This window comes from Camarhynchus parvulus, chromosome 2 (genome assembly GCF_901933205.1).
Source record: "Camarhynchus parvulus chromosome 2, STF_HiC, whole genome shotgun sequence".
In the NCBI taxonomy this organism is placed as follows: Eukaryota; Metazoa; Chordata; class Aves; order Passeriformes; family Thraupidae; genus Camarhynchus; species Camarhynchus parvulus.
In genome coordinates this window covers 42,238,959-42,254,870 of record NC_044572.1, presented here as the reverse complement: position 1 = coordinate 42,254,870, position 15,912 = coordinate 42,238,959, and the positions used below count along the sequence as shown (strand labels likewise).

Below are 15,912 nucleotides of genomic sequence, written 5' to 3'. Positions count from 1 at the left end.
CCATCTGCAGTAGTTCTCTAATTGTATTTCATCAGCATTTTCTGCATCATTTTTTGTCCAACAGTTAATACATTTTTTCCCCTTAAAGTAGTAATTTCTTTTATATATCTGGTTATAAGTCCATGTTATATATCCCCTGCTGAGCTAGGATCTCACCAACCGAGGCAATTCTGTATCAAAAAATGGCAATGCTTTTGTTGGGATACACTTAGTGGTTTCCTATGAAAAACTGAATGTAAGCTTAACTCTCCACATCATACAGCCAATTCTGTATTTTACTAAACATATCTTATTCTTTTCTATTCGTGTCAAGTTTTACTGTTTCTTTGTTTCTCACTTGGATATATTTGAAGTAATTTCATGCATCGTTTTTCCCTAAAACACTTTGCCTTTTTCTTTCTAAATGGACAACAAGTAGCACAAGTGACTGGAAATGATGTGTGAAAGTAGATGTATTTCTAAATCCAGAATTGCAATAAAGATATAAACCTATTAGCCTTTTAGTTATAAACCAACTTCTAGCTAACTGTAGTTAGATTTTTGTCGGGATCTCTTATTATTTCCTTACCTCTTTTTCCAAAGGATCTATAAATGGCACTGCCCTGTCCCTATGGGATGGCATATTGGTTTTGCCCACTGCTGATTTACATCAAAAGTGATGCTTTATTTTTATGCCTCACTGTGCTTAAGTTGGGGTTAATTAATTTTTGGAGATTTTTCAGTTTGTGCTCTCACGTTACTAATGTTTCTCTGAAATTATACAAAGACCACCAAAATAACAAATTGACTGTTAGGGTCCTAAAAGAGCATTGAATCAAGTGATAAATATAGCACAGCTTTCAACCAGGTTATCTAACAATTCATTAGAGGCTTAAGGGATTCTGGATACATATTGTTAGGAAAGTACATCTGTTTTTCCAAGCATAGATGATCCGTTAATTTGCTATACTGTACCAGAGTCCATGGAAAATCCGAGGCTACTAATCCAAAAAGATTCCCATTTAGCATTTTGCCAACTTGAAGTGGACCATGATTTTCAAATAGTGCAATTTCTGTACATTTACTTAGGAAGTGATTCTCATGGTCAACTTCCCATTATCCTGGGTTATGTTTTAGGCTTGTTTACTAAAAGGAGAAATGCCAAACAGGAAGGAAAGTATTAAGAAAGGAAACATGAAACAAAAGTTACTTTATTTGTATTAATTTGTTTTCCATATTATACTTCATGCCATAGTTTGTGCACGGTGTGTGTGGCTGTCCTGAATGGCTGCTCATGGCTTGCTCTGCTGTGCCTCTGATCTCCCCTGCTTGGTTTGTACAGTTAGATTCTACCCTGTCCTCTCTTGCTGTTGCTGTTGGCTGCAGGATGTGAGTATGCTCATAGCTGAGCTGACAACCAAGAAATGTCTTTGTGATGTTAATCCATTCCAACCCTTCATTCCAAGGACAGGTTTTTGGTTTCCCAACTGATCATAACCCAGAAATAACTTTTGGGATCACTTCTGGCATCATTTTAGGCACTCTGAACTCTTGTCTATGTTAATATATAATCTCATGGCTTTAACAGGGAAGGAAGTAATGAAGGAAAAAGTAAATATAAAAAGGTAAAAAGATAAAGATAAAAATATAAAAACCATAGGCGGATTTAGGTTAGATAAGACTTTTAGGATCTAGTCCAGCTTTTCACCCAGCACTTCCAAGTGCCCCACTAACTCATGTCCTTAAGCACTGCAGTCACACATCTAAATACCTCCAAAGATGGGTACTCAGTCGCTTCCTTGGGCATAGCATCATAAAATGGTATAGGTGAGAAGGGACCTGAAGGATTATCTGGTTCCAACGCCCCTGCCATGGGCAGAGACACATCCCACTAGACCAGATAGAACAAGACAGCCTGTTCCAATGCTTGACAGCCCTTTCAGTGAAGAAATTTTTCCTAATATCCAATCTAAACCTCTTTGAGGCTGTTTCCTTGTGTCCTATTGCTTGCTACTTGGGACAAGAGACCAACCCCCACGTTGCTACAACCTCCTGGCAGGTAGTTGTAGAAAACAATAATGAGAAAGCTGAAATGGAAAATCATCTTAAAATGAAAAACTATAGTTAAGAGTCACTTTTTCCCAGAAATCACTATGTAGGACATGTAAGAGTAGGTGTTATTATGGGATTAAATGGAAAAGGGACAATTAAAGGGAAAGGGACAATTCTAATCTACCAGGATGAATTAGAATTTTGCTTGAGGGGGATCCACAGCATGAAGTGATCAATAGTTGCGTGTGCTGGAGACTTCTACAATGCTTTCTGTACTGATATTCCTTTGAGTAATAATTTTACAAATTGCTTCTCTGATGTTTTCTTTCATGACCTAAAATCAATAAATTTGGAAGACTACTGCTAGTTTTACTCTGCCTTTTTCAGTTCAAATTTTACTTTGATGATTTTTCAGTTAAATTGTGTCTCTTCTTTGAACAGAGATCTTAGACTTCTAGAAACTTCACTTTAATGAAACAGATGCAATTATCCTCTTTTCTGTCAAATTAAACTGCTCCTGCAAATAATATTGACTGAGCATTTAGATTCGGCTATTTTTAAAAATAGAAACAAGACTATCCTTTCTCTCAAATGTTTGTGATGGTGGGTGTCTGTAATATACTGAGTTTCTCTTTGTGACACATGCTTCCATGTTTCTGGTTCATACATATGATTAGGTGTAATTCACTCTCTAATTAGTAACTGAAATCAAAATGGTTGATGAATCAGAAACTAGGTTATAAGCCTCTGTGATAGAAGTGACTAAAGTAGGCTGTATGTATATATCTGTAAAACAGACAGCACGTTTTCATCATGCTTAGTTAAAGAAAAGCTACTGTACTTTAAACCCATGAACCTTTTTTGCCAACAGGGTCAAGCATCTTATCTTAGTGGAGCCATGGGGTTTTCCAGAGAGGCCTGACAATGCTGAGCACGAAAGACCAATTCCAATCTGGATCAAAGCACTAGGAGCTATATTGAGTCCATTTAATCCATTAGCTGGGCTAAGAATAGCAGGACCCTTTGGTGAGTTTTAGCTACTCTTAAATACCGTTTCTATTTTGGTTAAACATAAACATGGAGCAGACAATGCATTATGATGAGGTTTTTTGCAAGTCTGTATCAGCCACGAAGAAAAGAGTTGGAGGAGAAAGTGGGAGAGGTTGAAAAAGGTTTGAACTCTTTAGGAAAGAAGGCAAACTCTTGCTATTAGAAGTACTAATATGATAGTCTACAGCAAGCTACACTATATTGTCTGTACAGGCTTCAGTTATAGTGAGTTGGATTATGCAGGTGTCTTTTGGGGAACCCTGACAAAGAGGTATGAATGTGAAAGGGTTTTTTCTGGTTGCCTCTGGTCACGGTCCATTTATATTCCCTTCTAATTCCAGTTTGATGAGCAAATGAGATTTCCAAATTCCCTTAACATTAGAAGGCAGTCTGTCATAAATGCAAGAATCTTTGGCCTGAGTTTAGAGAAGTTGAAACTGGGTTCTTTCCATTAGCCATTTTCTTACTACTCTAGGAAATCTTGTGGGCCTCACTGGTGTCCTGCATTATGGCGGCAGTTCATATTTCCATTTCTTCAACAGCACTGATGGAATAGTAGATGAACTGTCTATACTCTAATACTAGGGCTAGGTAGTGCTGACCAAAAATACTGGTTTTAGTTAATCTGGGGAATGGGGAGAAGAGTATAATAAAATCTAAAAGTCATTTTATAACTATTCCTTCTAGAGGAGAAAGAGGTTATCTGTCTGTTACTCTCTGTGCTACTGAATTATCTTGTGGAGAGTCTTGGAAAAATATATCCTTAAGATCCCTCACAAATATAATTAACTGACCTCTTAATCATTTTGGTATTCAGTCTGAAGATAAACTCATGAGATTTCTAGGCATTGTTTACATTTAAACCACATCTGTTTCCTAAATCTATTTCTATAGAATATGTATTTCAATATGCTGCATATGCTGATTTGTTTGTTTCTTTTCAATAGTGTGACAAATTTAGTTTTTCAGACAAGCAACATGTTTTGTACAAACAGATTTTTTTAAAAGTAAAATGCTAATTTGGTTAACAAAACAACCTGGAAAATATTGAGTGATATGCACTGTTTTAATGTGTTCTATCCAATAACAAGAGCATGCATAAATCAATGCACATGGGAAAATTCAAAGCTGAAACTGTCTTCCATAGCAATAAGTGAAGTCAGACTGTGCTGCAGAAGCAGACTCTGTCCTGGCAAGGTGTCCCCACACCTAGCCTTGCTTATAGGTTGCCGTGGAGGGCAGTGCCTTTAAATATTTTTTCATCTGTTTCTCACTGCACTGGTAAAAAAGTTTTCCATCACCAACTTAAGTTCTTGACAGGTGAAACATAGTTCTTAGAGAAGGGTAGGTCTAAACACTACATAGTTCTTAGAGAAGGGTAGGTCTAAACACTGTGCTGCAAGCAGGCATCAGACCTAACCTGATGAAGGCACTGAACTGATCCCTGGTTTCCTTCCACGTGCAGATGTGTTTGAGCTGATGGTCAGACCTGGCTGTTTGAACTTCACTCTAAAGCCAGTTGCTCTTATTCAAAGGTATAAGTTCAAATGTGAGCAAGTTCATTGGATATCACAATATTATCACATGGATATTTAATCAGTCCCATGGGCAAATACTTAAAACTGGAAGAGAGACACAATCCAGAGATATTTTTTTCTTTGAGTGGTTTCCAGGTAGTTGATTTGCATGTTTTCCTTCACTTAACTGGAACACTCACGCAGGAATTTCACAGTTTGGTGGGCTTTTTGTGCTTAGGTTGGATTTCTGAATTCCATTCCTAGAACTGGATGCCTGAAAATTCCTCACAACAGACATGTCAGTGTGACCACACCCTTTTTGTGGAAATCTGGGTCTTCAGTGTTAGAATTTCTTACAGTATTTTCATAGACACTGTGGAAAACATCAGCCAGACAATTCAGAATTTCTTCAATAAATATTACAACAATGACTTACAGTCTAATTTAATTCCAAATTTTTTCCAAGTTGCCTTGAATCCTTGTTTCAGTCTCCCCCGTAAATTCCCAGGGGAAAAATGTTTTGGAATTGGACCCACAGACAAAGCACCTCTTACCAAAACAGAAAGTGAATTCTAAAAGTTGGTAACACTTCATGCCATGGCCTCTATACTGATAGTAGGGCAAGGCACAGAATTAGTCTCTTTTTTCCAGGTACTCTTATTCCAAGCCAGCTGTGTTCACTTGTGTTCAAAAAACCCAAAAACACAGAAAAGAGTACAACTGCTGGACTTATGTAGGGAAAGTAGAGCAAAGCCAATCGCCAGATTTTTACAAAATCCTCATTGCTTTGGGAGTTAAATCACTGTTTCATAAGGGAATTCTTTTCTCTTACACTGTATTCATTTTCTAAATCTGTTTAAAGCATGCGTAAGGGCGTGTTGCAATAATCTCCAGGTTACGAAAACGTAGATCACTGTGACAAGGTCTACATAAATAATACCAGGCCTTTGCCCAGGACTGGGTGGGAAGAAGTGACATCATCATAATTGCACAGATTAACAACAGTATGAAGTTCCTACTGTCTGGGAAAGGGGAAACATAACCACAAATAGTCGCACTCAGTCAGCTCAATGTCCACATGGAGACCAGTGACGAGTATGGTTCCTCACAGATCGCTGTTGGGATCAGTTGTTATGTACCTTTGTCAGCAACAGTGAACAGTGGGATTGAGTGCACCCTCAGCAAGTCTGCTGATGGCACCGAGCTGTGTGGACAACAAGCTGTAGGGGAGAGATGCCAGCCAGAGGGCCCCTTGAGAGATGGGCTCGTGCTAACTTCGTGAAGTTCAGCAAGGCCGTGTGAAAGGTTTTGAACCTGGGTCTGGGCAATCCTGACCACCTTTGAACAGAGAATAGATGGAGAGCAGCCCTGAGGAGAAAGACCTGGGGTGTTGGTTGATGAGAAGCCCAAAATGATCCAGCAATGTGTACTTGCAGCTCAGAAAGCCAGCTGCATCCTGGGCTGCATCAAAAGCAGCGTGGCCAGCAGATTGAGGGAGGTGATTCTCCCCCTATTCTACTCTGCTCTCATGAGACCCCATGTGGAATACTGCATCCAACTCTGGGGCTCCAGTATAAGAATGTTGGAGACATTCCCCTTGGAGATAGTCAAGAGGAGGGACATAAAGATTATAAGAAGGCTGGAGCACCTCTCCTGTGAAGACAAGCTGAAAGAGTTTGGATTCATAAGAGAAGGCTTTGGGGATACCATGTAGGAGCTTTCCAGTACCTACTGGGGGGTGACAAGAGAGCTGGAGAGCAACTTCTTACAAGGGTCTGTAGTGATGGGACAGGGGTAATGACTTCAAATGGAAAAGTTTACATCAGATATTAGGGATGACTAATACTCTTAAACTAAGATTAGCCTTGTGGTGAGGCTCTTGTCCCAAAGATCCATCAAGTCAGTGCAGAAGAGGCTTCTTCCTTAGAGAAATTATTCAGAAAAGACTCTTAAGTTTAGGAGGCCTGAGCTGGCCCCTGAAGAGACACACTTCTCTACTGGCTTCTTAGGAGACCATAAGGACAATGGTGACAATAGTTTTCAGCATTAAGTCTCTTCATTTATACCAGTAGTTGTGCTTTATGTTCAGATTTCTACACCTGTTTTTCATCATAGACTTCTGTTCTTTCAACCATGCACTAGTTAGATGAACTAGCTTCAGAAGCAGACTGTTCTGTAAGAGCAGAAGACAGACTTAAGGAAGAAAACACCCCAGCTTTTTCAACAGTGCCTTCTAGTCCTGAAAGGTGTAGTGCATTTAACCTACCCAGTGCTGCCAGAGCAAGGAGAATGTGTTGGTATCATGTGAGACTAAACTGGTGACAGAAAGGCACTGCTTAGCCCTTTTGCTGGTCCCCATGGTACGTTTCTTCTGTTGTTGTAGTGACCCTACTCAAACATTCCCCATATGTATTTGCTGGGGGGAGCAGCATAAAATTCTTTGTAGTATTTATATTTCATTCCTATTAAGTGTAATTCCATCGTGTTTCCATGAGACATGCAAGTGGTAAAACCAAATGCAGGTTTAGAAGCCAGGAGTTTCAAGGGGATGTGTTCTCAGGGCTGTAGTGAAAAGCATTAGGCAATCTGATAAAATAATTTATACATATTCCTCCTCTAACAGTGTTTCCTGTTTTAACAGGATTAAGCCTTGTTCAACGTTTAAGACCAGATTTCAAGCGAAAATATTCATCAATGTTTGATGATAACACTGTGGCTGAATATATCTATCACTGCAATGTACAGTCACCCAGGTGAGTATGAATTTCCCAGTGTATGTTTTGTAGTCTGTTGTTCATTTACTGAGTGCCTGCTACTCCCTCCAATGGCCATGGCAGCAGTGTGCATGGTATTTTTTTTTAATTGTGGCATTTATTATATTAAAGAAAAAAGTACCATTGCACTTTTTCTGAATTCCAGATACTGATAAATGTTAAAAGTATCCTAATTCTATATTTATTCTCATTTTGTGTTAATTCTGTGAGAATTTGGGTATTTCATTTAATTAAATAATTATTGGAGAATTTTAATGTGTAAAGAATTTCTTTCAAAACTTGAAAAATAAGACATTTCATTCTTTTAAGTGCTGCCACTCAGTCATGCAAAAACATGGGCTCTTTCTGTTGGAAATTAAATGTAAACCTTTTAAACTTACTTTTCTTAATTGTAAAAAATCCCAACCTCATGTACTGTATGCTACCAAAAGGCACAGATACTCCATTTTAGATGAAAAGCAGGTCTAATGGCAATTGAAATTGTTTTTACCCTTTTGAATGCCTTGAAGTGGTGAAACAGCTTTCAAGAACATGACAATTCCTTATGGATGGGCAAAAAGGCCAATGCTGCAACGGATTTCACAAATGGATCAAGACATTCCTATCACAGTGGTCTATGGAGCACGTTCATGTATAGATGGCAATTCTGGCAGCACTATCCAGTCTCTGAGACCAAATTCCTATGTGAAGACAATAGTAAGTTTGACTTCTAAAGCAGTTGTTTGTTTTTTGTGTGGATTTCTTTTAGTCATAACTATGTGGCCAGGTTGGATGGGGCCCTGAGCGACCCGGTGTGTGTGGAGGTGTCCCTCCATGGGGTTGGAACTAGATGAGCTTTAAGGTCCTTTCCAACCCAAACTATTCTATTACTCTGTTCTTTCATACCAGCTGTGGAAATAGTGTCACTTTTGATTTAGAGCCTGGGGTAAAAAGTTCTGTTTTCTGTAACAGAGAGAGAGAAAACAAATGTTACATCAGAGAAAACCTAGACAAAAGTGTTGAGTCCCCAGGCTAAGAACAAAACTTGCTGTAACACTAGAAGCTGAGGTGATTCTTTATTTTGTTCTACAACATGCTAATAGAAGTAGGTATTGTGGTCACTGTTTTTCAAACCATACCAGTCCTACTATTTCCATGTATATATAAGATACTTGGGGGCTCTCATAAACTCTCTTCATCTGTCTATATAATACATTTGTTCCTTTGATAATAGAGCAGTTTGTACCTGCTGCTTAGGATCTTGTGAGCATCTTTCTTTAAGTAATTAAAAAAACAGTTAGTGTTGTCTTACTACCCAAGATGTTTTTTTGTAGAGGTATGATATTGTTATTTAAAATGTGCATACTTACAGCTTGATGTGAATGTGCACACTGCATTTTTTGTCGTTGATTTCTATAAAAAAACAAACTAATTCAAAAGTATTCTTCACACATTTTCACATCAGTCAGCTGTGATAATTGAATATGCATACATGTTAAAATGCTGTGAGGTGATAAAATGTTTGAGCACACCAGCTGTGATGTTACTGATGTCTGGAACTATCTGGACAGAAGCGTACAGTATGTAATGTTGATCGTATACTGTAACAAGTCACCCAAATAAAATTTTATAACTTGATACAGCTGGATTTAGAGCTGGAACTCAGAGAAAAGACATTGTTATCCAACTGTTCTAAGTGTGTTAAAGAGCACAGATACATTTCATAAGTGTTGACGTCCAGACTGAAATTGTCACTTAACTGCTTCATCAGAGAGAGGGAGTTGTAACAGAAAGTGTTAAAAAATGTACAGTATATTGCTGGGATAAGCTTATACCATTCAAGGAGATTTTTTCCCCTCCGGTCAGGGACTTTTAGAAGGAACTGTGGAAAATGGTATTACATTCTAGGCTAAAATTTTGGCAAGCCACATACAGATTCTAAAAGGTAAATTGGAGTGGTAAAATTGCAGGCATGCTCAAAAACTCATAGGAGAGCAAGGGCTCTAATGAGACGGAGATGTGGACTTGGCGGTGCCATGCTTGGTAAAATGCACAGAAATTCTGTGGTTTTGTTACATGCATTTATTCCTAACTAATTTTTACTTTGAGTTTCTGGGAGTTTTTAACACAATAACAAAGCTATACTTGTAGGACATTTGCTTAGAGACTTAAGAGTGGTGTTTTAAGGAGGGGAGGGGAAAACAGTTTTTTTTTTAAAGATTAGTCTTGGGCTGACTGTAAAATAGAAAACAGGTCAAGTACATTTGCTTAACGCTGTGGTGACAGTTTACTTCATAGCATTTTTACAGAGAATAACAAATTCTGGAAATAGGCTATTTGATAGCAGAGTGAAGGGAATCAAGATGCATCAGAAATTTGCTATGCAAGGCATATATATCTACTAAATTTGTTGTGCAGTGACTTGTTCATGCGTCAGTGATGGGGGTTTTTTTCAGCTAGGTGAGCAGCTGAATAAGCAATGGTTTTACTTTCTTTTCCTGTGTAGGAAAGTTTCTTTACAAGGAAAGAATATTTTGGTATTCCTTATGTTTAGAGTATTTTTTAGGTTGCATGATTTCAACCCTTAGGTAACGTGTAAAAGCAGATTCTTCACCTGTCCCAGTATTTATTTGTTTATTAGATATTGGTGATACTGACGTGCTTCTTCACCTTTATCCTCCAGGCTATCCTCGGTGCCGGTCATTATGTGTACGCCGATCAACCTGAGGACTTCAATGAGAAAGTGAAAGACATCTGTGACTCTGTGGACTGAGTGTCCTCTCTTCTTTAGAAAGCCATACCGTAGATAGCATTTAATGGCAATACTCTCTAGGAAATCACTAAAGAATGCAGAGCTAATGGAACAGGCTCTGCTTGCACACTGTTTCTTCTAAGAAGCCATTTGCACACTTAAACCACTGAGTGCCTATTTTTGGGGGGAATGAAGAGGTTTGAAGCTAACTTTGTACAGCTTTTTATTTTAATTGTCCTGTCAGATACAAAATTTCATGTAACTTTTGAAACTGGAATTTTCTTCAAAATTTAATTGAACTTTGCACATGTTGAACTCTAAAAATGCTGAATTCTCCAACACGGAGAACTGCATCAATAGAGATACAATGTACCAAATGCAATTTGGTTTCTTTATGAATGCTCGTACTTTTTAGCTGATGTTTCATAGCAAGAATATGAAACTGCATATGTGTTTTATTTTTGGAACCCAGAACTCCATATACAATATTTTAAGAGGGTTTTTTTTTTTTATTGAAGTGGTAACAGCTTATGAAACTGATTTTGGAAAAGGGATGGGGCCAAAATAATGAGCAATGTCTGTCACTGAAATATGTTTGTTAGTTTATAAGAATTTGAGGCTCAATATTTGGAAATCCATCTTCTGTTGGATTTTATTTCCATTTATCTCAAGGCATCCTTTTCCATCTGTGCAACTTTTACAGAAGACTCAGTTTGTAAGAGTCAATGATGTCACCAGCACTCATGCTTCCATAAATATTTTGATGTGCAGATTTCTGTGATTTAAAATACAGAAGATGACTTGTTAGTTACTCCACCTATTTTTAACACTTTACTGCAAGATTTGTTACTAGTCTAAATCTAACAGTTGTGGGTAAGCTGATAAGATTTTGATTAGGGCTAGGAGATATCCACCTGGATAGTAAGCCCATTTCCCATTTTCTTTCAGTAGAAAGCCTAGTCCATATTTTAGTGAATTTGAGCTGAAGGAGAGGCAGAGGCAGAATATTGACGTTCTCTAATTGGGAACTACAACAGCTTAATGTATTTTATTTAACATTCAGCCTCCTTATAGGAAGGATTATTATTTGAATGAACAATACCACTGTAATGACTTATAATTACATGTTTTGGAGATTCTTTATATATTTTAATTGAGTATTTCAATATCAGAGATAGTCCAGTCTCTGCTACTTTTTGAACTATAGTTCCATGTTAGTACTTCACATGCCTAGTAAATTATATTAAGAAAAATACTTTGTCACTTTAAAGCCAAATAATGTGGTTGGTTGTTTTTTAACAAGTTTACATAAAACTATTGATCTGTTTTTGAATATTCAATTGACTACTGAAGAGTTCTTGATACTTTTATACAAAGATAATTTGAATTAATGATAGCACCGTCTTAAAGCTTGAATTATGTGCATTTTTTTATCAAATTAAGGAATCGCTCCACATATTTATGATGTGGAAAGCAAAGATACCTAAAATATTCAGGAGATAATGCGATTGTGTTCCTCAGCAGAACATAGTCTCTCTTACTGAAGGAAATATTTATCTATACGGTGCTATGTAGACATCAAACAGTTGTTGTGACTGCCTTGACTGGTAGCACTTCATATCTAGCAAGATAAATATTTTAATTAAAAATAAGCATTGAATTAAATTACTTTTACAATGAGCAGATGCCGGAACTGTAAAACAAGAATTTGGATTGTTTGCTAAAATCTTGAAAATAGAAAATCAGAATTACCAATTCCATTTTTTAATATAAGCTATAATTTATCAGTCATGCCACCATTTAGGTGGATGCCTTCAGCATGTTGGTTATTTTTCATCCTTTTCAGTGTCTTATTTTGTATTTATCAGACTTAAACAGCTGTTTTAGTTGTGCATAAAAACCTAATGCAAAAATAAATTTTGAGTCTCCTCCAAATAATAAAAGGTGAAACAAATTATTGGAATTTTCAGATAGCACTTACTGATGGGAATTGTAGATTCCACATCAAAAGTTGGAAGTAGGGATAAAAATTGCACACTGGATGTGAATATTGTTTTAAATATACCTTGCTTTTTCAGCTTATTGTACTAATAAGACTTATTGCTTATGTTTTGCACAATAAAAAAAAATCCTTAATGTTATATTTTAATAATGTTAAGACATTATATTCCTTTTTGAAAAAAAATATGTGCAATTAAGCCCTGGAAATCAAGAGTTATTAGTAAGTTCAGGTAAATGATCCAAAATACATTAAAATTACATTAATGCTTATTTTCAAATGTCTCAATATTCTTAGGTTTCCTTGTATTTAACTGAAGCTAGTGAGTGTTTGTCAACAAGCAGCTGCAAGCTGCTTGTATGTATAAGGGAAAGGATTCTGTGTTATCTTCCAGGAAGTATTAGATGCTACTGTGAAGGTCAAGATGGAATTTGGAATGTCCTACTGTGTGCAGCATAATCTGATCAAATTATTTTAATAAATGTCATAGGAGGTGCTGAACAGAAAATGAATGGCTGAAAAGACTTGGGAGCTAGACCTTTGGTGAGCAATTACTGTTTGGAAATAATCTCAGTTTCTCCAGGAGTTCTGTTTCAGTGCAGTGACCAGTTGCTTAAATGTACTGTGGTGAGCACTAAATGCTGATGATGCTGTTTTTATTACAGCACTATAAATAACAGGCATAGAGGCACCCAAAGATCTATCCCATTCTAACATCAAAATGAAGACAACTGTGTACCAGAGGCTAGAGCATAACAAAAAGAATCTAAAATATTAATAAAAATCCAATATAAACTGCCTAAATCTCCAGGACACACTCTTCCTGAGGTTGTTGTGATAAAATTTATTTAAAGTAACTTAGTAATATTTTGTTTGACATGGCTGAGTTCATCTTGTTACTTATTGAACCCTGCCAGATTAGATTTTAGTTCTGAAAAACTGATTTTCAGAGAACTTGTTGATAAGACTCTATAATAAAATGTTTGCAACCATCACAAGGAAGTCCCTGTTTGTATCTGATTGTGAAATGGAAATGGAAAATGTGAATTCTTATGTGTTGATCTTGGAAAAATGGGTCCAAGCAAGAGAAATGTCATCATGTGGTTTCCCTTGGATTAAACTGATGCTGGCCTTTCTTTTTAAAAGGTAGCTTTTTAAGGTTGCTGCAACTGTTTGTGCTGAACTGGTGTGCTAGTCTCTGCCTGAATTGCTTTCTGTGGTCACTGTGGTTCCTCAAATTCCCAGTCCTTCCAGATCACAGTTACTCAGCTTTTTCAGTGGGATGAAAACAAGACTAAATGCAATAAAAACATCTGGAATTAATGTATGGGCAGACATTTTCAGGAATGCCTGTTTTGTTAGCATTCATTAAAACGTGAGCCTGCAGAATCTGAAGGCTCACAGTCAAGTGCTTTCAGATGGGTAATTTCTTGGGGCTCCTTGGCATATCTGTAATTTTGTTAGGCTCTTTTGGCCATTTGACCATCAGCCATCCTGCAGTCTTTGAGCATGGCAGCACAGCCATGTTGCCTTAAAGCCTTCATCGAGGGATTTATGTTTTGTAGGAAATACAAGGGAAACTTGTGAAAGGATGAGGAGGCACTACAGGAGCTGAAGAGAGACACATTTTAGAGGGACTGGTAAGATCAGAACCAGGACACAGGTGTGTGCAGAAACTTCCTTATGGTGTTAGTGGCAGCAGGTGGAAATGGATGGAGCCTTTAGGTTTTCAGGCAGGTGATGGGCAGAGGGCAGACCAGTGTGGAGAGCAGAGGCATGTGGCTGGAATGACAACCTACAGCACAAGGAACAGTAAGAGCTAGAAAAAAGTGAGGCAGCTGGAAACAGCAAAATTCAGCTGAAGAGCTTTGGGGTGGGAACATTCAAAAGCCAGTCATCTCTGGAGGAGGATAAGGGAAAGGTTTGGGTTGTCTGGTGTGCAAATAACAGCTTACCAAGGTAAGGAGGACACCTGCAGTGCCAGCTGGAGGGAAGTCTGGTTGGAAAGCTTGGACCTACACTATATGGGGCACTTTAAAGTTTTGGTATCCCTCCTTTGACTAAAGCTTGTCCTTGGAATGCAAGTGCTTTTTCCCAAGCTGGACACCATTCCTTCCAAGTGGTACTTGGACAGGAAACTTAAAAGGATTACCTCTCATGAGAAACTGAATTTCACAAATCAGAAGTGAGCTGATGGCAAAGCATGTGATGGGGGGGGGGGGTGTCACTTGACTGCCTGAGGTAAGATGAAAAATCAAGATGTACAACAAGACTTGTCACTAAAGATCATAAATTCATCTTTTACAAGAGGAGTGGCTCTGTTCCAGTTTGCCTCGTCGCTTTTGATCACAGGGATATCCTACATTAAGGTTTGGATGTGGGTAGTAGAATGTAGAAGGATAAAATATGGAAATATTTGCCACATGTACTTTAAAAGTAAGAAGCACAAGTAGCAGGAATGTACTGAAGACATTTTTAGATATGTACATAATTTGCATTAGTAATTAGCAGCAAGATGAAAGTGGTGACAACAGTTAGGTGTTTGCTTGCATTTTATGCTTCACTTGCAGAGGAAAACTTGCAAACTGAAACTGTTAGTTTTGGGAAGGGGCAGGGCTGTAAAATGGAGTGTGACCCCAAATGCATGCTAAGGAGTAGACGTGCTTTGAAAATGAACTACTGCAAAGGCAGGATCTCCATATATTTACAGGTCTATTTCTGCACTCTCGAATTCACCTACTTGAAGTGTAAATGACTGGAGCTGTGAATGGAGCGAGGTGCGGCTGTCACTTCCTTTGTAGTGTTGTGATAGTTAAATGCTTGCCTGATACCCACCTGCCTTTCTGCTTTGACTTTTATTTAAGGATTCTCACTCTCACTCAGAGCTCAAACCTAAAATGGAGGCTAAAGAGCTCAATCCATGCAAATCCCCCAGCTAGAGACCCCGTCTGAAAAGGAGATTATTACTCACGTCTACGCAAGGTTCATGTTCTTCTTGGTGCCTGCCAGGAGTGAGATTGCTTGTCCTGCTAGACACTGAGCCCCTGTGTTCAGTCATGTGCCATGGCCAGTTCTGATTCATGAGTAAGCCAGTAGACGCTTTGGTGAGTACAGAGTTGAGGAAAATAACCTGCAAACGCAGTGGAAGGAAGACTCTGGTAGTGGGGTCATGCATGGGGGAAGAAAGACCAGCACGTGATGATTCCTGAGAGTGGTGGGATCCTCTCCCATCCAGCACTTGACCCTGGTTTGTTTCCCAGCTTGCAGGGCCTGAGCACCATGCTGATGTCAGATTTGCTTGCTGCACACCCCCAGCTCACAATTTATTTCCCTGTGTCCAGCTCCCTGAGCTGCAGGATGAAGTCTTTGAGTCCCTTAAACACCTCTGTCCAAGCATTCCACCAGCAGTGAGCCTGCTCACAGCTGAAGCCACTGTGGCTGTTGCCGCAAAGGAACTTGGCAGAGCAGCAGTGGGTGCAGGTAAGGCACAGAGGAAAGTGAGAAGCCAGCTGGCTCATCCCCTGGCACTGACTCTTTCCTAGCTTTCAGCCCCTCCCTGTGCTCAGCAAGAGGCCTGGCCACGCAGGAGGTTCCCGGTCGGGAGCACATCTTCCTTGCCAAAAGTTGTAGAATCACAGAATGGGTTGGGTTGTAATCTAAGATTTCCTGAACCCTCAAAGCTGCATCCACCCTGAATTACCTGCATGGAGATCTCCCGTGCCTCAGTCCCTGTGCCAATGGATAACTTTTCTGCACAGGCAGGATTGGGCTGCACTGGGAGTTTGTGCATCACCCTGCACAGCTTCTAGG

The 15,912-nt window shown here is 38.7% G+C and overlaps 1 protein-coding gene across 2 annotated transcripts in view; it reads left to right on the top strand.

The window, feature by feature from the left end:
- Positions 1-13,088, top strand: part of ABHD5 (abhydrolase domain containing 5) — a 28,216-nt gene extending 15,128 nt beyond the window's left edge. For both annotated transcript variants that reach the window (XM_030943941.1, XM_030943942.1), the window contains exons 4-7: positions 2,903-3,057; positions 7,240-7,351; positions 7,882-8,068; positions 10,035-13,088. In XM_030943941.1, coding sequence (XP_030799801.1) covers positions 2,903-3,057; positions 7,240-7,351; positions 7,882-8,068; positions 10,035-10,124 — 544 coding nt within the window. In that variant the 3' untranslated portion in view covers positions 10,125-13,088. The remainder of the gene's footprint in view (positions 1-2,902; positions 3,058-7,239; positions 7,352-7,881; positions 8,069-10,034) is intronic.
- Positions 13,089-15,912: the final 2,824 nt, after the last annotated feature.